This window comes from Lepidochelys kempii, chromosome 22, assembly GCF_965140265.1.
Source record: "Lepidochelys kempii isolate rLepKem1 chromosome 22, rLepKem1.hap2, whole genome shotgun sequence".
In the NCBI taxonomy this organism is placed as follows: domain Eukaryota; kingdom Metazoa; phylum Chordata; order Testudines; family Cheloniidae; genus Lepidochelys; species Lepidochelys kempii.
In genome coordinates, this window is record NC_133277.1 from 13,385,270 (window position 1) to 13,401,572 (window position 16,303).

At 48.6% G+C, this 16,303-nt stretch overlaps 1 protein-coding gene across 1 annotated transcript; it reads right to left on the bottom strand.

Annotated features, from left to right (window-relative positions):
- Positions 1–501: 501 nt before the first annotated feature.
- LOC140901687 (uncharacterized) lies at positions 502–2,275 on the bottom strand. The gene is made up of 2 exons (XM_073320937.1): positions 1,679–2,275; positions 502–1,092 (listed from the first exon to the last, which is right to left on the bottom strand). The coding sequence occupies exons 1-2, from the start codon at positions 2,259–2,261 to the stop codon at positions 572–574; spliced, it is 1,104 nt and encodes a 367-aa protein (XP_073177038.1). The 5' UTR covers positions 2,262–2,275; the 3' UTR covers positions 502–571.
- Between the last annotated feature and the right edge of the window lie 14,028 nt (positions 2,276–16,303).

Below are 16,303 nucleotides of genomic sequence, written 5' to 3' on the forward strand. Positions count from 1 at the left end.
CTGAGCAAGTGCAGAATGGTGGTAGAATGTGCATTTGGACGTTTAAAGGCGCGCTGGCGCAGTTTACTGACTCGCTTAGACCTCAGCGAAACCAATATTCCCACTGTTATTACTGCTTGCTGTGTGCTCCACAATATCTGTGAGAGTAAGGGGGAGACGTTTATGGCGGGGTGGGAGGCTGAGGCAAATCGCCTAGCTGCTGGTTACGCGCAGCCAGACACCAGGGCGGTTAGAAGAGCACAGGAGGGCGCGGTACGCATCAGAGAAGCTTTGAAAACCAGTTTCATGACTGGCCAGGCTACAGTGTGAAAGTTCTGTTTGTTTCTCCTTGATGAAACCCCCCGCCCCTTGGTTTACTCTACTTCCCTGTAAGCTAACCACCCTCCCCTCCTCCCTTTAATCACCGCTTGCAGAGGCAATAAAGTCATTGCTGCTTCACAGTCATGCATTCGTTATTCATTCATCACACAAATAGGGAGATGACTACCAAGGTATCCCAGGAGGGGTGGTGGAGGAGGGAAGGAAAATGCCACACAGCACTTTAAGCACAGCACTTTAAAAGTTTACAACTTTAAAATTTATTGAATGACAGCCTTCTTTTTTTGGGGCAATCCTCTGTGGTGGAGTGGCTGGTTGGCCGGAGGCCCCCCCACCGCGTTCTTGGGCGTCTGGGTGTGGAGGCTATGGAACTTGGGGAGGAGGGCGGTTGGTTACAGAGGGGCAGCAGTGGCAGTCTGTGCTCCAGCTGCCTTTGCTGCAGCTCAACCATACACTGGAGCATTCTGGTTTGGTCCTGCAGCAGCCTCAGCATTGAATCCTGCCTCCTCTCATCACGCTGCCGCCACATTTGAGCTTCAGCCCTGTCTTCAGCCTGCCACTTACTCTCTTCAGCCCTCCACCTCTCCTCCCGGTCATTTTGTGCTTTCCTGCACTCTGACATTATTTGCCTCCACGCATTCGTCTGTGCTCTGTCAGTGTGGGAGGACAGCATGAGCTCGGAGAACATTTCATCGCGAGTGCGTTTTTTTTTCTTTCTAAGCTTCACTAGCCTCTGGGAAGGAGAAGATCCTGTGATCATTGAAACACATGCAGCTGGTGGAGAAAAAAAAGGGACAGCGGTATTTAAAAAGACACATTTTATAAAACAGTCGCTACACTCTTTCAGGGTAAACCTTGCTGTTAACATTACATACATAGCACATGTGCTTTCGTTACAAGGTCGCATTTTGCCTCCTCCCACCGCGTGACTACCCCCTCAACCTTCCCCCCTCCCTGTGGCTAACAGTGGCGAACATTTCTGTTCAGCCACAGGCAAACAGCCCAGCAGGAATGGGCTATACTGAGTGTCCCTGAAGAAAAGCACCCTATTTCAACCAGGTGACCATGAATTATATCTCACTCTCCTGAGGATAACACAGAGAGATAAAGAACGGATTTTGGTTGAATGCCAGCAAACATACACTGCAATGCTTTGTTCTACAGTGATTCCCGAGTATGTGTTACTGGCCTGGAGTGATAAAGTGTCCTACCATGAAGGACGAAATAAGGCTGCCCTCCCCAGAAACCTTTTGCAAAGGCTTTAGGACTACATCTAGGAGAACCGCAAATGCCAGGGCAAAGTAATCCTTTCACATGCTTGCTTTTAAACCATGTATAGCATTTTAAAAGGTACACTCACCAGAGGTCCCTTCTCCGCCTGCTGGGTCCAGGAGGCAGCCTTGGGTGGGTTCGGGGGGTACTGGCTCCAGGTCTAGGGTGAGAAACAGTTCCTGGCTGTCGGGAAAACCGGTTTCTCCGCTTGCTTGCTGTGAGCTATCTACAACCTCCTCCTCCTCATCATCTTCTTCGTCCCCAAAACCTGCTTCCGTATTGCCTCCATCTCCATTGAAGGAGTCAAACAACACGGCTGGGGTAGTGGTGGCTGAACCCCCTAAAATGGCATGCAGCTCATCATAGAAGCGGCATGTTTGGGGCTCTGACCCAGAGCGGCTGTTCGCCTCTCTGGTTTTCTGGTAGGCTTGCCTCAGCTCCTTCAGTTTCACGCGGCACTGCTTCGGGTCCCTGTTATGGCCTCTGTCCTTCATGCCCTGGGAGATTTTCACAAAGGTTTTGGCATTTCGAAAACTGGAACGGAGTTCTGATAGCACGGATTCCTCTCCCCAAACAGCGATCAGATCCCGTACCTCCCGTTCGGTCCATGCTGGAGCTCTTTTGCGACTCTGGGACTCCATCATGGTCACCTGTGCTGATGAGCTCTGCATGGTCACCTGCAGCTTGCCACGCTGGCCAAACAGGAAATGAGATTCAAAAGTTTGCGGTTCTTTTCCTGTCTACCTGGCCAGTGCATCTGAGTTGAGAGTGCTGTCCAGAGCGGTCAGAATGGAGCACTCTGGGATAGCTCCCGGAGGCCAATACCATCGAATTGTGTCCACAGTACCCCAAATTCGAGCTGGGAACGTCGATTTAAGTGCTAATCCACTTGTCAGGGGTGGAGTAAGGAAATCGATTTTAAGAGCCCTTTAAGTCGAAATAAAGGGCTTCACTGTGTGGACGGGTGCAGGTTTAAATCGATTTAACGTTGCTAAATTCGACCTAAAGTCCTAGTGTAGACCAGGGCCTAGTGTCTAAGATGGCTCCTTTTACAGTGTCTGGCAATTCTCCCTTTGATTCCGTAGGGAGAAATCCTGGCTCCAGTGGAATCAAGGATAGAACTCCTGTTGACTACAATGGGGCCAGAATTTCAACCAGAGGGCTTAAGGAATGATTATTCATTATTAGTTATATTGCAGTAGCACTTAGGAGCCCCAGTCATGGCCCAGGACCCCATGGTGCTAGGCGCTGTACAAAAAGATGCTCCCTGCCCCAGAAAGCTCACAAGTGCTGCACAGGCCACATGCTAGCCCTCCGCAAGCTGGTGATTTTCTCCCCTGACAAGGCTATGGAACCAACTTCTTCTATTTCAATTCATGTGGGCTTGTGTTGTGAACAGTCCCGTGTTCTCCCTCCACCCCACCCCTCAAGTCTCTTGTCCTCCAGGCTCCCTCTCCCATTCCCACCCCAAACTCGTTTCCCATCTTGAGTTTGTCTTGCTCAATCAGGAGGCTTGCGAGCAAAACCCAATTGTAAAACAATTTGAAAGCAATTTTTGCAGCAGCTTCATGATAAGAGACAGCGCTGGTATCAGCAATGTCCGCTTTCAAACCACAGAGCACAGAAACAGTAATCTTGGCAAGGGGAAGGAGAGAAAACACACAGCACATGCCCACGTCGCTCCTCTGGCTCCTGTCTGCTCTCCAGACCTGCATTCCTCTTGTATTAACTGCTTGAGTGTTTCCCAAGACAGCCAGAGAAAGCTGTTCCTCCAAGGACAGATCCTCAGCTGGTGCGAATCAGCCTAGGTCGGCTGGCGTCTGGGCTGATTTACACCACTGAGTTCAATGGAGCTATGTTGATTGACACCAGGTGAGGATGTGACCCACTGATTTCAATGGAACTGGATCAACTGAGAATCTGCCCCTGCAGCCTTGGCTCTGGAAGGAGATTACTTTGGGGGAATGCAATAAGGGACTAAGAGGGAGATGATATTTCAGAGCAGGCATAAACCTGAGCCTTTGAGCCCTGGTTAATTATTATTATTTTCATGTATTACCATTTGTATGGCAATGGCACTCAGTGACCCCAATCAGGATCAGAGCTCCATTGTGCTGGGCAGGTTAGACAAGGCAGGAAATGAGAAGAGTGCGGATAAGAGTTGTGAGTGGTGCGGACAGAGAGAAGAAGCCAGGCTTGGAAATGTTATGGAGGAAGCAGCAGCTGTAGGATTAGTACATGACTGGAGTGTGAGGATCTAGAGCAGTGGTTCTCAACTCACGGGTCATCTGCGGCCCAAATCGCACACAGCTGCGGCCACCAGGCCCTATAAGTAGTATATACATTATGTGGATGCGGCCCACATAACACAGAAAAAACTGCATGTGCGGCCCACAGGGCAAATAGGTATAGAACCACTGATCTAGAGAGAAGAAGCAGTCAAAGGCGATGCCCACGTTACAGGCCTGTAAGGCCAGGAGGAAGGGGGTTGCTAACAGTGACAGAGAAAGGGAACAATAGGGAAGAAGACTGTGGTAGGTGTTCTCAGCTTCTGTAGGGCCAAATCCAGGCCTGGTGTAACTCCATTCACGTTGCCAGGGTGTTACCCATTTGAAATCAGGTAGAAATGGCCCCCAAGCTACACCTCAGATACAAACTCCCCCAAAACTCTGGAAATGTTCTGAGCCAGACCGAAAAATGGCCTGCCAGATCAAGGCAACAGATATAAGAAGGACCATTCCTCTTCTAAGCCTGTGCTAAGATCATCATCCCTGAACGGAATGAATAAAGATCATTTAATGCCTTTAAACTCAGCACATTTTCCTCCAAAAATGGCAGCAGATAATCCCAGGCGCTCTTGATTTAAATGTCTGATTATGATGGAGATTAAAACATAATGCACTGCCCATAAAAGAGAACTGTTATCCGTGAGTGAAAGGGTTTTTTCAGGGCAGGGCTGGGGTGCATCAGACCGGAAACAGTACAGAACTGAATGAACGGAGAGGAATTATCTTCTCGCCCAATGAACGGGGATACATTGTGGGTAGATCAGGGGGTGCCCTGGCATAGAGGAAGCCTAAAAGTGAATGAAGAAAGACTGGGTTCCCCTGTCAGCTCAGTAAGGGGGGATCCTATGGTTCTAGGTTAGGGGCTGCCTTGGCTTTAGAACTGAATGGACAAAACGACCAAACTCCCCACTTGCCCTCTAGTGATAAATGGGGTCCTTTGGTGAGGAGAGGAATGATCATGAAGATTGACTCCGAGCAAAATGTGCAGGGACACATATGTGCACATGTATGTAGGGAGATACATCTGTGTGCATGTGAGCCTGTGTTCACACGTGTGCATACGTGCTTGTTTGAATGTAGCAGGGAGCTCTTACAGAGCAGGCTTGGGGTGCACAGATGAGCTGAAGCTCACTCGCCCATCCTGGCAGTCTGTCCCTGTACTCAATGCCACCCTAAACTGTGCTTCAGCTGGTGACTCTGCAAGGGGGCAACAGGGCACCAGCTGAGCAGAGTCAGTTAATTAAGCTGCAAATCCACCCTGGTTGCTGGCTGATTCACTGAAGTTCCTCTTTACACACACCCCCATATGCAGGGTCCCAGCATTCAAATATCCATCACAGTAACAGTTTGCTCATGACATCTGATCCCATCAATCACATCCACCAATCATCAAGCCCTTCCCAAGACCAGGCATCATTAGAAATGCAACAGCAGTGTTAAAAGACAGGTTGCCACAGGCCAACGGGGCCAGTGCTCGTCGAGTCACAGCAAAGTAACATCCTGCCCATCCTTCAAAGAAGATGCACCAAAACTCCTTGATGTTGAGTCTCCAGGTGCAACATCTAAGAGATGCCTTCACTCGCTGATCCATCTAGCCTCAGAGGTGCATTGTCTCTGGCGCAGGGGCCCCTGACACCCTCTACATTAAACGTTATGGCCAAAAAATTCAGCCTTGACTGTCTAAAGCTAGGCACCCAATTTTGGAAAGGTGGCACTCTCTGTCTGACTAGAAAGCAGTGATCCCTGGCTAGGACTCCTCAGTAGTTCTTCCTCTGAAAGTTATCTCCAGCCCCTGATAAACAGCAGCTGGGGAAGGAGTTTGGGTTTTTTTGACTCAGAATCCCAACCTGAAAGCAGGTCTCTCTCCTTCATTTCCCCCTTGATCAGCATCCCGGAGACACTTCCCCATTCATGGTGTATTCCTTGCGTCCCAGCATACATGTCACCTTTCCCTGAGGAAAGGGGCCCTCCCCCTGATTGTTGTGGGCTAGAGCTCAATATAGAAGGAGGAAATGAAATGGAAGAGACACTCATTCACTTCAGGGTAAATTCTTCGCTGGGTTCCACCAGAACAACTCCCTGGCCGTCAATGGGACTGTACCACTATAACTGAGAATGGAATCTGGCCTTTAGAAAGGAAGAGGTGGATGGACACTGAAATGACAGGCACCTTGGAGATACTAAAATTAGATGATAGATTCAATTCTCTGCATTCAGGCATGATGCATCAGCTGCTCTTCATGTAGCTGCATCACACTCTGCTACCCAGAATCGGAAATCTATAAGGGCCCGTGTCATTTTCATTTGTGGATTGGACGTGGGCTTCAATCACATATGTGGCAGGAGCTTTTTTTATTGCTAGTATTATTTGTGAGAAACTCAGACAATCAGGTTTGGCAAACAAGAGAAGAAAGTGAGGAGGCAAAGGACCTGCTCAGAGCCAGTTTTGAGGGCACTTGAGGTAGACAAGTGGCCCCAATGAGTCTGGGAACATCAGCTCCGATGGGCACTCACAGAAGTAAGTGTGTTTGCACATCCCGGCTTGCTAATAACAATGAGGATGATGCTCTGCAAGTATGTAGCCCTTTTCTTCTGCGGTTCTCTATGTGCCTTGCAAACAATAATTAATTAAGCCTCGGTAAGGAGAGAGGCCCTTGTGTTGGCCTCTTTCTTCTGAAGCGAAATCCTACAGCTCTCATTTGGTTAGTCCAAATCCCTGCTATACACTCTCATGCCTGGCCCCAAAGGGGATGCTAATCCAGCCTCACTTTGGGGCTCCTGAAACCCAAAGGCTGGCCTTGCTTATAATAACTCTCTAAATGTTTACAGAAGTTTTTTGGCTGGCCTGGACCCTGCTTGTGCTTTAGAAATGAGACACATGATCCTTGGAGATATGGTTACATGTTTTTGATCACTGAATGCTTTGTGGGTTAGTTTCAATCCACTGTCTGTCCCTAGCTACAGCTCGGTGTGCATGCAAGCACCAGGCAGCGTGGTAAAAGGTGTGAGGTTCGGTTTCTCAACCCTGTCTGGGGATTGGCAAGAACAGGGTGAACTTCCTCTTTCTGAGCAGCGGGAAGAACACAGCCACGTGCCCTCAGCACAGGGACTGGCAGGAGAGCAGCACTGGGCCTGGGTGGACACTAGAAGTCAAATCCTTTCTCAGTTCTTACTTGGGCAAAGCTTTCATTGACGACAATGGGCCAATTCCCGAGAGGTTTTAAGCACCTCCAAGCCCACCAAAGTCAATAGGACTGGAAGGGATCAGCTCATCTTGAGATCTGTCCCACTGGGAGTTTTTCCTGAGTAAGGCAGCTATTATCTCTATAGATTTCAAGCCTTGGTCCAACAAGGAGGTGCCCTGGAGTGCTGAGATGGCAGGCTTTTGGTGGGAGGAGACCTGGAAGGAGTGAACTGTTATCTCGGGGGGAGGGGGGAATTTCTTTCTCTCCTACTTGAAGCAGGGCAATTTTCAGACTCTGTTTAAACCTGACCATGGGTTAGACCTTGTAGTCATTCCTCAGATTTCACTTGCTCCTTGCCCTGCTGAAACTCCCACTGATTTCATGAAAGCTGGGCCAGGCTGTGAGTAAAATCAGAGGAAAAACTTGGCCCTCCATAGGGGATATGGTGAGCCAGATCTTCAGCTGGTGTAAATCAGGGTAACTCTATTGCTATAGAAATCATGGAAAGTTAGGGCTAGAAGTGATCTCAAGAGGTCAGCTAGTCCAGCCCCCCAGTTCCCATGCTGAGGCTGCATTAAGTATGCCTACACCACCCCTGAGAGCTCACAGGTATCAGTGGAGTTACATCGATTTACACTAGCTGGGGATCTGGCCTGGCTAGTTGACTTTCCCAAGGCTATGAAACCAGGCTAATGGGAGCCTCTGTGTCTTCTCAGTTTAAAGCAAAGCAACGTGATCAAGTGCGAAAGGCACCAGGAGATCTGCGTTCTATTCCCAGTTCTGCTGCTGCCCTGCTACGTAATCATGGGCTAGTCACTTCCTTTCCCTGTGTCTCCATTTCACTTCCTGCCTTTTGTCGGCCTTGTCTACATAGACTGCAAGCACTTTATGGCAGGGGTTGTCTCTTACTATGTGCTAGCACCTAGGGAGCCCTGATCTCAGTTTGAGCCACTAGATCCTACCCTAATAACAAGAATGATAATAAATCCTGCCTGGGAAGTTTTGGGTTTTTTTTGACTAGGCTCCCAAGAACTGGGTACCTCAGTTAAATGGACTTTGGGGCCCTGGGGGCCCTAACCCAACTGGGTGGCTCATGGGACTGGAATTTGTTTTGCAGGGTTTGATGCTCCAAATCCACTGAAATGAATCTTACTGAACAGACAAAATATTTCTAAAGCTCCTGCCCATGGGCTGCTTCCGAGTGCTGAACGACAATATGCACAAGACAAATGACACACCTATTAGCACCGCATCAATATCATTTAAAGCCCCATTCTGAGGAGGGCCTGGCAGCTCAGTTAATGCATTTAATTTCCCTGTGACTCTGAATGGATGTAAATAATTGCGCTGTGCTAGCCCTTCCTGCTCCATCCTCTCCAGCCAAACAGATTATCTCTCATTCTTTCCCCAGATTTGACTTCAGGATGCCATAAACTTCATTTATGGCCTTTAACTGTTCAAAAGGCCAATTGTATAATGTACCATAAAATGAGATTTTAATACTTGGTGGGAGATTAGAGCAGCTCTGTTGTTTTAAAACAGCCAGTTTTCCCACATGACCGTAATCCCCCGATCACGTGATTTGTTCCTGGGATCAGGAGGATGACACAAAATGACCTTCTCATTTAGGAGATTCTGCCCTCTGGCCTGCTTTGCCCTTTCAGCTTCAGGTTTTTACCTGGTGAGGCTGCTCCCTTTCCTAAGCCTTTGGTATGCAGGGAATTACAGTGGAAAAAAAACCCAGGGCTTGCTAGCAGAGTCTGGATACTGGTTTAGAGGAGGTTGCTCTTTTGTGGGTAGTGTAAATAACATTGTTTATGGCTTTCTCTTGTCTTGGGAGAGAGACACCATTCATCTCAAAGGACAGCTCCTCCATTCAGCATCAACTCCATGATTCAGCACCAGGGACAGCTCTAGTGAGGCGATGCACTACTGAAGCTAGGCCGCCTTCTTCATAAGATGGGTACCATCAAATGGGCTCGGTTCCAGATTTGCTAGCCTTCTCATTGTCCTCGTCAGAAATGTGCCCTGCACTGAAGGCTTGGAAACTTTAAATGGAGCAATGATCTCCCTCCAAGAAAGATGCGCAGCGGTCCCGCTGCACGTGAAAAACTGGTGGGAACCACTGCAAAAACATTGCAGACTCACTGTGTCACCGCTCTGGGAAAGCCCTCCCTGCAGAGAGAAGTTGAAGGATCAGAGCTGCACTTAAAGGAATGTAGAGGTTGGGAAATTAGAAAAACTGAGTCTGGGGAACAGACTGTATGGAAGGGAGAGAAAATCTATCATGAATTAATCACAATAGGGCATCTTTCCTCCATCTTCTGTAAAACTCCAGTGTGATAATTTAATGGTGAGAATATCCTCTAATGAGCTTTGAGGAAACTGCAGGCTTCTTAATGGGCTTCTTAATGAAGAATCATTTAGGCTTTTATTAACACTGAGGAAAAACACATGGTGTTCGGTAGCTATTTGGAGCTAGATGAACATGAATAATTGCTTCAAATGTTCAAACACAAACTCCCTAATGGGCCCCTATGCAGTGCTTTGAGGGATATCACAATTTGGGTCTTCAGAAAATGTATCTGGAATGAAGACTCGTTCTGGGTACCCAAATCAAATTTCCAATGCAAGAAGCATCGTGACAAGTGCCTTCAGCACCATATGTTCCCCAGATGTTCTAGCAGCTGAAGAACCAATGGAAAGATGCAAGATGATCTCAGCTTTGAATCATGCACCGAGGCATTTTCACACTTGCATGTTTGTTCTAGGTTCAGTTGATCCCTGCCAAGACCAGTTGTCACTGATTCACTCTACTTTCTAGCTCACTGATTGTCTACTACCTGTTTGGGCTTTTTAAAGTCATTTAGAATGTCTTCTTGTTTAAGGCCTGATCCAATGCCCATTCACTCAGTGGGAAGACTCCCATTGACTTCAGTGGGCCTTGTTGTGTTGCATTGTCACTAAGGCTTTGAGAATTTCAGATTCATACCTTCTGCAGGGACAGTAGGCAGTTTAGGTCACATATGCGTCCATACAGGGAAGGGGAGAATACAAAGTCATGACACATCAGTCCAAATGAAGGGGGGAGCATGACCCACTGTAAATTCTTGCTCCTCTGAAAATGCTATTAAGTTGCTTCAGAGCTAATATTATAGTATCCACCCTGAGTAATGGAATGGCTGTTGCATCTGTGCCACGAGCTTTAATATGTTTAAGAAAGCTTGAGTTAATAAACCTGAAATCATCACACTACATGGCTATATGGGGTCTTATCCATTGTATGATGCAGTTGCAACCAGAGATCCTTCACTGCTGGTCTTGCCTATGGACTTGTGCTTCAAATGCTCCTGGGAAAACTGCTTGCACAGATAGAAGAATGGCTTCAAAGAGAGCTAATCTCATCCAGGATACTAGTGAGCACTGAGTTACAGGAGGAGGAGAGAGATTGAGAGGCAAAGAAAGTGGTGAAACTGGGGCCAGGAGAGTTGTTTCTCTCATCCTAATTTTGCTGCAGGGTTTTCTCTCCCTCCAGCCCTATTAACACAATTCCCTAAGGCAGCTCCAAGCAATATCCATCTCTCTTTCCCAGTGTGGCCGGTACACCCGCCTCCATCACTGAGATGTGCCTTCATTGACTAAGAGGCAAGTGCATGAAAGATGAAGGCAGGAGCTGCACTCTGAACTCTGCTCTGCATCCTCCAGAGATGCTGCCACCTTCAATAAGGAATTGGACAGCGAAGGGCTGCCTGGACATCAGGCCCCTAGATCTGTGTATCGTGCAGATCAGTCAGGGGAACATGGGGAGTTGAGCAGCTGCTTCCTGACCCCATGGCCCCATTCAGACAGATGGAACTGAGCTCACATGCTGTCCCCATGGAGCTGCAGCTGTGAGGGGGAGAGATGTTGCTACATAGCTGCCTTTTCCTCTGTCTGTTCCCCCACCCTTTTCCCTATAAATTCCACGCTGTCTCCTCCCACGTGGTGCAAGGGAGACTAAGGAGACATAGCTATCAACACAGAACAGCCCCATAGCGACATGGCAAACCCCTGTACGAAGTAACAGCCTGGGGAATTCAGCATCACCACAAACTCCTCAGGGTTAAACTACACTCCTGTGCAGAGGGACAGCATAAAGTCTAGGTGTCAGTTGAGCCCCAAGGCTTAAGTGAGACACAACAATAGAGAGGAGCACTAAGGAGATCTCTGTTCTATTCCCAGCTCTCTACTTACCTGCTGTGTGCCCTTGGGCAAGGCACTTCCCCTCGGTTTCCCCTCTCATCCTTTGACTTTGTGTTTCTACAGCACCCAGCACAATGGGGACTCTATTACTACTAATAAAGTCAGTGGGTCAAATCCTAAGGCCCTTACTCAGGTATTTCTGACTGTCCTTATGCACCAAGCTCTTATTGACCTGAGTGGGAGCTTTGCCTGAGTAAAAACTGAATACAGGACCTCGAGATCTGGCCCTAAGAGACCACTAGTTGGGAAGACAGAAATAACCAAGAAATTACTGTCTTAATCTATCCGATGCTTACTGTGCAATCGGAGGACCAGCAGTTACCATGCAATTATGGAGTTAATTAAATGGGTATCTGGACCCTCAAACATAAAACACTACCAGAGGCATCTGCTGAGAATTAGATCCCAGAGAAATAAATGACACTAAGCTGGGGGAATGGCAAATAGCTATTCTAGGTAAGTAATGAAAGGACGTTCATCATTCTCTTTCTGATGTAGCCATTTGCAAAATGCCAGGAGTTGAACTCCCATTTAATTTCGAAGAGCTCTGCTTCAGCACAGTGAGGGGGGGGTGGCTTTTGCCAAATTCAATAGAAGTAGTCAATAATATTTCATGAATACAGAGGCAACATCACAAGCTTTTGAAGTGTGGACACCGTAATCACAATTTATTTTCAAGTTGGATTTAGTCTCCCTGTACAGCCAGCAGTAAAATAAATGGCAACATTAAAATGATAATTAATTTCTAAGCCTGAAATTTTAGTAGTGGCCAGGAAAAGGGAGATTACTTTAAAGAGGAATTTTCTAGGGAGGTATTATGTGCAGGTGGCTTTATTTCACTCTCAATTAAAGGCTTATTCCATTGGGCCTGAATTACCATGAGCTTACTCCAGTTCTGCTCCAGGTTTGTGCTGGGCTACTTCAGTGCCCAGTGGAGTTACACAGCCTTAAAACTGGAGTTACTCAGGAGTCAGCTAGGCCCTTTGACTTCACCTGAAATTACTCCTAGTTTACACAAGTGTGAAAGCAGAACCAGCCCAGTGGGCCAGATCCTCGGTTGATACCAATCAGCAAAACAATTTACATCAGCTGAAGAGCTGGACATGTATGTTTATGTATGAGATCTCTGCACATAAATGCCCCCAAGCATAAGTGTCTATAACATCAAGATAACACTTATAGGGCCTCATCCACCCTCTAGCTGCCATTCCTTGAGTCCTTATCCTCTCTTTTGCCAAGATGCCAACAAAAGACTTGACCATCGTTAGGTCACTGGTGTGTTGTGACCACTGCCTATCGTGATTCCTTGTGCTCCCCCATCCATCTGTCTGGAGCCATATGTTGTCTCTTGTCTCCTACTTAGGTTGTGAGCTCTCTGGGGCAGGGACTGTCTTTTTTGTTCTGGGTTGTATGGCACCCAGCACAATGGGGTCCTGGGCCATGACCGTGGCTCCTAGGCACTCCACTACTACCGATAACAAATAACAATGCTGTCAAAGCAGAGTGACTGGGCGCCCCTCTATTCTGGCCTCCCAGGGCCCACACCTCCTCCCCATGCAGATCACCCATCCCAGAGGAGGAGTCACACATTGCTGTCACCAGCATACAGCATGCAGTGGCTGGGCTGGGATGCCCCACTGCATGATGCTCCTCTGCCTGCCAAGTAGCATCTGAAGGTTTGTGGGGAGTGGGGATCCAGAATCAGAGGAAATAATTTCTTCTCCACTTTTGCCCTCAAGTTTTCCTGTGTGGTGGTCAGGAGCACCAGGCAGCCTGAATCGGGCCCTCGGAGAGCAACTTGGACTTCAGTGGACTTAAAGAAGGCCATATGATCAAGAAGAGTCTGTGCTGCTATCCCTTAGCTGATCAGTTAATCATTGCCCTGGCCGGTAGTCCCAAATGCATGAGATCTCTCTGCTGGTGCATTGTTCTCTGTATTCCAGGGGCTACATGTGCTGAAACAGAGGGTTTGGGCTAAAGAGTCCATTGGGTACCCCTTAAAAGCCAGTGAGAAGTTAACGTTCCTGAGATCTGGGGATTGGTGACTCCAGGGATAAGTAATGAAGCAGAAAAAGTCTTTCACTGCCATATCAGTGTTCCAAACCTAACTCAGGCTGGTAGCAACTGAGGGTTGTAACCAGCTGGTGGCTATTTGGGGGCCTGTGTGAAATGAGTGTGGTGAGTCTCATGCAGTTCCTAGTGGACTAGGATCCACAGCTCAGAACCCTCCATGACAGCTGGCATGAACTGGCAACTTCCTTGGCAGTCTCACCAGAGCAATCAAGGACTCAGTGGGCCATGGTGACTAAACTTCCATAAGGGTCAAGGACATGGCACAATGGAGTGATGCATGGGCATAATCGGCTGGTGCTTTACCTACTCTGTAGATGAACAGAGGGCTTCAGTCTCAAGTGCTATCAACCCATCACCTTCCACCCAGGCCCCATCACTTCTGTATCCTCTTTGCCTCTTATATTTCCCCCATGTCTTTGCCATTCCCTAGGGAACCACCTCTGTGAGAGCCATCAGGAGTCACTCAGACCTATGTGGGAAAGTATCAATATAAAAGAGAAAACCATTGAGAGGAGGAGGGACACTAGCTTCCAAATTCCCTGTGATTCTTTTTCCCTTCTGCTAAATTTCTCCCTGCAGACAGTGACCCATAAGTCAGCCTCTTTCAGTGCTGGAGGGTCCAGGCCCCCATCAGGTCATAATTCAACTCCCAAGAACCACAATGCTGCAGTTTTCCTCCTTCCCTTCGCAGCTGGTTCGCATTCTCTGCTGTCTGTGGGGATGGACCCACAGCCCTCCTGCCTTCCTTCAGCAAGCCAGCTTCTAAGAAAATTAAAATCCAGGCCACCATCCCAGAATGACTCTCCAAGCAAGAAGCTGCTGATGTCAGGGGCAGCCACGGTGGCAGACATCTGTTTACAAAGGGCTGTTATTTCCCTTTGCTGATTACTCCAAACTGCTGCAACCTCCAGTAAGGGATGGAGCCACCCAGCGGGAGATGTCCAGGCTACTCCAGTGTGTTTGTGATGTGTCCCGTGGATGGAACCTAGAGCAGAGGAAGGGATGGAGGAGGAGTTCAGTCCCTGATGGAAAGGCCCAAGATGGGCCGATTATTTTCTTCTCTTCCTGCTGGGGTTGAAGATGTGCTTGGTGCCTTCCCTTGGCACTCAGAGCAGGAATGCCCACTTGCCAAGGCCCTTTTCGAGTTTAGGAGCAATGGAGCTCCCCAGGCATAGGGAGTGAGCTCCACGGTACCACCCAGTTCTGTCCCTAGCTCACTGCCTGGCCTTGGGCAACCCTCTTAGCCCTGGATCCGGGATGCCCTGGCCGGGGGCCCAGCGGGAAGCACAGGTTGAGACACTGCAGCGGCAATGTGAGTTGAGTCTCGGCGTGAGCATGAGTGGACTGAGCGGTGCACGGAGCGGGAGCAAGTCCCAAACCCCTTGTGCACCCAGTCCCTTGCTGACAAGAGCCCTGGATAAAAGAGGGACCAGGAGGAGGGCTGAGGAGACGTGGTCTTATACAGGTTCCTCTTCACTTTAGGGAGATGCTCAGCTCTGCGTTCCCTTCTCTGGCCTCACCCTGGACATGAGCACTGGGACAGCTGTGCAGCGGCGCTCTCATTAATGTGCTTTGTGCTCTCTTGGTGCAGGATCAGGCTCTCGCATCCTCCTCAGCAATGCAGGATCAGGTCCCCCGTGGTCTCCCTTTGATGCAGGACTGAGCCCCCTGCACACCCCGTCCTGCTGAGCCCTTTTTTTCACCTTACACTCGGGCGCCACCTGCCACACCTCCCAGGTCCCACCACTCACAGCTGCCACGCAGCATCCCCAAACCCTGCATCCCCCTCTCCCCTGTCAGCACAGCTGCCCCCTCCCTGGGGTCAGCCCTCACTTTAATGTAGTTGCATGTGTTAATGTAATTAGACATTCCCCCCAGAAGCAGATCCCTTTGACACAGGCAGGTTCCCCATCCTAGGGGGAATAATTTATGGAAATGGGGAAGGTGTTTTAAATTATTCAATATAAATGTAAATAGGAGAAAGGGTTCCTTTGAATAAATTCTGTTATTTATGCACCGCCCTGGGAAAATGGGCAGCACGTTGGGAGCCACTCACAAATCAGAGGCATTTGTTTCCCCTCCATAGGATGCAAACAACGTAAATACACTTTACATTTCAGAATAAGGCTTATTAAAGCAAAATTCCCAGTCTCTGTTTCCCATTTAAAGAGAGAGTTCATAAAGGGTCGACTTCAGTCTGAAACCCTGGAATACTAGGGTGATGAGGACCAAACAGAAAGGAGTGTGTAAGAAAGAAAGATGGCTAGATAGATTTAAAGGGAAGACCTGGGGCTGATGAGGTCTCTGTATCCCCACCTGATCTCCTAGAGGAATCTCCCCTAGCCCCAGTTTCCCACTGAAACGAGCGTACAGCGGTGACCGCCTGTGTACTACCTGGATGTTCCCTAGGGACAACAACAAAAAGTGTCAGCATCTGCACTGGAGTTGACTGAATTATTTACAGCAAATGAATTAGCATTTCTTGCCGTTGCTCTGCCTGTGGTTTTCTGGGGAGCAAGCCCGAGTCCCAGGAGTTTGTGTCATTCAGGAATGACTGGCAGGATGGTGTGGGCTGCACGTGTCCCAGCCTGTGGGATGCTCACGAACTCTTTGCTGTGGATATGCGTGTCCCTGCTCGTAGGTGCCTCTGCAAACACTTCGAAAAACCCGCTTGCCTGAACATGCATGAACAAGGGAGGAGGGCATGGAGCAACAGGCTGGAATTTCAACAGGGGTTCAACCACACTAATGGGCACCATTCAGCCAGCTGTAGCAGGGTGCCTGTTCTAGGTAGCCCAGTCTTGGTCCATCATTCCTTCTCTGTGTCTCTCCTTTAGATGGTAAGCTCCCGGGGGCATGGACTAGCTTTTTATTGGTGTCTTGAGCAGCAAAGTCCACCTGATCAGTGCTTAGTGTACAACAGTA

Excerpts from the sequence above, each read along its gene's own strand:
- LOC140901687 (XM_073320937.1), bottom strand. The coding sequence starts at position 2,261 with ATGCAGAGCTCATCAGCACAGGTGACCATGATGGAGTCCCAGAGTCGC. Across the intron at positions 1,093-1,678 it reads AGGCGGAGAAGGGACCTCTG|CTGCATGTGTTTCAATGATC; the intron begins GTGAGTGTACCT and ends TTTCTCCACCAG.